At 46.7% G+C, this 3,424-nt stretch overlaps 1 protein-coding gene across 3 annotated transcripts in view; it reads left to right on the forward strand.

Annotated features, from left to right (window-relative positions):
- The window catches only part of tsc1a (TSC complex subunit 1a), a 22,367-nt gene extending 19,409 nt beyond the window's left edge, over positions 1 to 2,958 (forward strand). For all 3 annotated transcript variants that reach the window (XM_042421802.1, XM_042421800.1, XM_042421801.1), the window contains exons 18-22: positions 1 to 4; positions 88 to 210; positions 563 to 750; positions 1,015 to 1,173; positions 1,412 to 2,958. The exon at positions 1 to 4 is cut by the window's left edge and continues 107 nt beyond it. In XM_042421802.1, coding sequence (XP_042277736.1) covers positions 1 to 4; positions 88 to 210; positions 563 to 750; positions 1,015 to 1,173; positions 1,412 to 1,910 — 973 coding nt within the window. In that variant the 3' untranslated portion in view covers positions 1,911 to 2,958. The remainder of the gene's footprint in view (positions 5 to 87; positions 211 to 562; positions 751 to 1,014; positions 1,174 to 1,411) is intronic.
- Positions 2,959 to 3,424: the final 466 nt, after the last annotated feature.

The raw sequence follows: 3,424 nt of genomic DNA on the forward strand, positions 1-3,424 counted from the left end.
CAAGGTGAGGAGAGCTCCTATTGGCTGAGCCAGCTGTCCATCACATCAGTCACATTAACCTTAACAGCTTCCTGTTTGTCTGTGCAGCTGTGCAGCAGCGAACAGCTGCAGCAGCAGATCTTCATGTTGAACCAGCAGCTCGTCCTGCTGAGAGAAACGAACAGAACCCTGACGGAACAGCTGGAGGGAGGAGAGAGAGACTGCAGCACCGTGAGAACACGCAACACGCAGAACACGCAGAACATACAACACAGAACATACAACACAGAACACGCAGAACATACAGAACACAGAACATACAACACAGAACATACAACACAGAACATACAACACGCAGAACAGCTGGAGGGAGGAGAGAGAGAGACTGCAGCACCGTGAGAACACACAGAACATACAACACAGAACATACATAACATGGACAAATGAGATCAAACAGAACATCATGTTGTCATGTGACTGACAGGTGATCAGTGAGGTGTTCAAGGACAATCTGATCTCTGAGCTCTCGTTCAAGTGTTTCACTGACTGTGTGTGTGTGTGTGTGTGTGTGTGTGTGTGTCAGGAGGCGTCCATGCTGCAGTGCAGTGTGGGTAGGGAGTACCAGCGGCTGAAGGACAGCGACGTCCAGCAGAGACAGAAGCTGGAAGCAGCCAATCACAGGATAGCAGAGCTGGAGAACCAGCTGGCCAAGAAGGACCAGCTGATCCTGGAGCAGAAGAAGCTTCTGGAGGACACCAAGAACCACAGCAGGTCAGAGTCCTGCAGCAGGTCCTGGTTAAAGGGACGGTCCGCAGGTTTACGACTGATCTGACTCATGAATGTGTTCATAGATTCATTTTTAATGAGGCAGAAGGAGAAGATGCTATTTTAAGGATTTTAACAAAGTAATTGAACTATTTTTGTGGAAAAACCATATCAGTAGAGTATTTTATATACACCAGTGTACAGCTGTGGTCCCACCTGTGTGACTGCTGGTTTCACTGGTTTCGTGTGTGTTTGTGTGTTGGTTATCAGGGCGGAGCTGTCGGCCTGCGAGAGTCGCTGCGTCGCTCTGAGGAGAGTCACTCAGAGTCTGCAGACTGAGATGCTTCACCTGTACAGCCAGATCCACCTGGACACACACGCACACACCGACACACACACTCACAGCCAGCCTCAGGACGTCTGCAGCAGGTACCCGCCCTCCGCCGGAGTGATGTCACACCCACTCTACTACTGTCATTTAGTAACCAGTGAGATAAATAACATCAACTCCAGATCTTCATTCAGAGGCTCTGGTCTCTCTGACGGGTTTTAGAACCACAGAACTCACAAGAATAATTGATATTTAGCTCAAATGATCTGAAACAACCAATCAGAACAGAGGATACAGCTGATGATGTAAATGTGATGTCATCTTTCTCGCCCTCAGGCCAAACGGCGGCAGCGAGGCCTTACCTGTCGCTCAGGACATCCACAAGCCCCGCCGCCCCTCTTCTTCTTCTGTTGGTATAATAAACGGAGGAGTGGCGGCGCTCTCCACCTCCCCGCTGCACCTCCCCTCCTGCTCTTCCTCCCCCCTCTCCCTCTCCCCCATCGACTCCCCCCTGGCCGCCGGCTCCTTCCTGGAGCAGCGAGCGCGGCAGCTGTTCAGACCGGCCAATCACAGCCAGGATGAAGAGATGGAGCAGCAGGATGAGGAGGAAGAGGAAGAGGAGGAAGAAGCCCAGCAAGGGAGCCCCCCTCTGGATAAGGAGGCGGAGGAGGCCACCCTCCTCGCAGGAGGCCCCCAGACGGAGCCTCCGAGCCGGGCTTCGGCTCCCAGCCTACCTGAAGCTCCAGCCCCGCCCCCGGACCTGACGCTCGCCGTCCGACAGCGGAGACACGAGCTGAGCATCATGGACTACGACGAGATGCTGCCTGAGTACTGACGGGGGGAGCAGGCTGACGCTAACTGACTCACAGTATCTCTGATCTTTCTCATTAGCACGTCAGGACCTTCTGTCGCTCTTATTAAGAAAGAAAATAAACGATATTTTTAAACAGATGCACCTTTCTGAAACTAAAAACTTTATCCGTGTACAGCTCGCAACCCAAACTAAAAACCAAATCAAAGCACTTGCGTCCACACTAATAGTGTTTCCAGGTAGTTTTAGTAGAAACCTGCTCACACAGAAACACCTGAACATTTCAACAACTGTTTAATCTCTTCGTCCTGTTTTTATTTGGCAAATAACAAAACTGCATCACAGACGACATCTAGTGAGGAGTCTGATTGGTCAAATCGCTCTTTTATGGTCATGACGCCTGACAAAAATCAACATAAAGCTTCACTTATATACAGAATAGTGCACTTTATTTACCCTGCTCCACTTTCCTTTTACTTTCTAACAATCTCACAGAACAACGTGTTACAGTCATTCAATAGATGCCAAAATTAAAGTAAAAACAATCAAATAAAAGAGGTAGTTTAAAGAGGTTTACTCAGGTTTTACTCCTCTGCACAGCTCAAAACTGAGACATGAAAGTGTCAAAATTAAATTCATTCATGTCTCTAGAGGCTTGGTAGCATAATACATGCATAGCTAGTTTCCTAGCATGCTAATATGCTAGTTATCCAGAACATTCTAGCCAGAAACAATAGCTCTCCAAGCTAGCTGCCCTCCTCACTGGCAGTTAGCAAGCTTGTTAGCTTGGTTGCTAACTGGAGGATAAAGTGATGATCGGATCACGGAATAATATATGGAGCAGGGAGGTCACAAATGTGGCTAAGCTAAACTTAGCTTGTTAGTTAACAAGCAACAAACATTTGGTGGAGAGTAGTTAAAGAAGAGTAATTTTTCTTACGATCTGTTAGCGCTGCTGTTGCTGCCGCTGTAGTGGAGCTAACATGTCATTAGCTGCGACCGAAGGTCCTGATTTTAACAATGAGTTTGATAGTTTGGGCGACATGTTGAAGGACATGCAGCCGCTGTCCTGAAACAATGTATTAAAGCCAAAAATAAGGGAATTAAAATGGAGGAACTTCACAGTTTTTTAAGTGTTGATGAACTGACAGATGAGCTAATAGCAGATGAGCTAACACAGTGTTAGCTGTTACATCAAATTGCTTCACCGTCGCACCTAAAGTTAGCTTTTTTTCTCCTTTGCAGCTAGCCATGATGCTACATGGTGCTACAGCAGCTTCAAAACACTAAATGAGATCTGACTTCAGTAAAACACACAACTCAGAAACCTGAATGATAATTCTGGTGATTTTCTATATTCTTCTTTTTGTCAACAAATCTCAACAACAACAATGATTTAACAATGAACTGATCTACTAACAAGTATTGTGTGTTTATCCAAAGCCTGATATATCTTATTCCTCTGTGATGTTGACTCCTGTTGTCCAAAAACTATTAAAACAAGCTAAACAAGCTAACGTGACCAAACTCTTGTCACC

Source organism: Thunnus maccoyii, chromosome 9 (assembly GCF_910596095.1).
Source record: "Thunnus maccoyii chromosome 9, fThuMac1.1, whole genome shotgun sequence".
NCBI lineage: Eukaryota > Metazoa > Chordata > Actinopteri > Scombriformes > Scombridae > Thunnus > Thunnus maccoyii.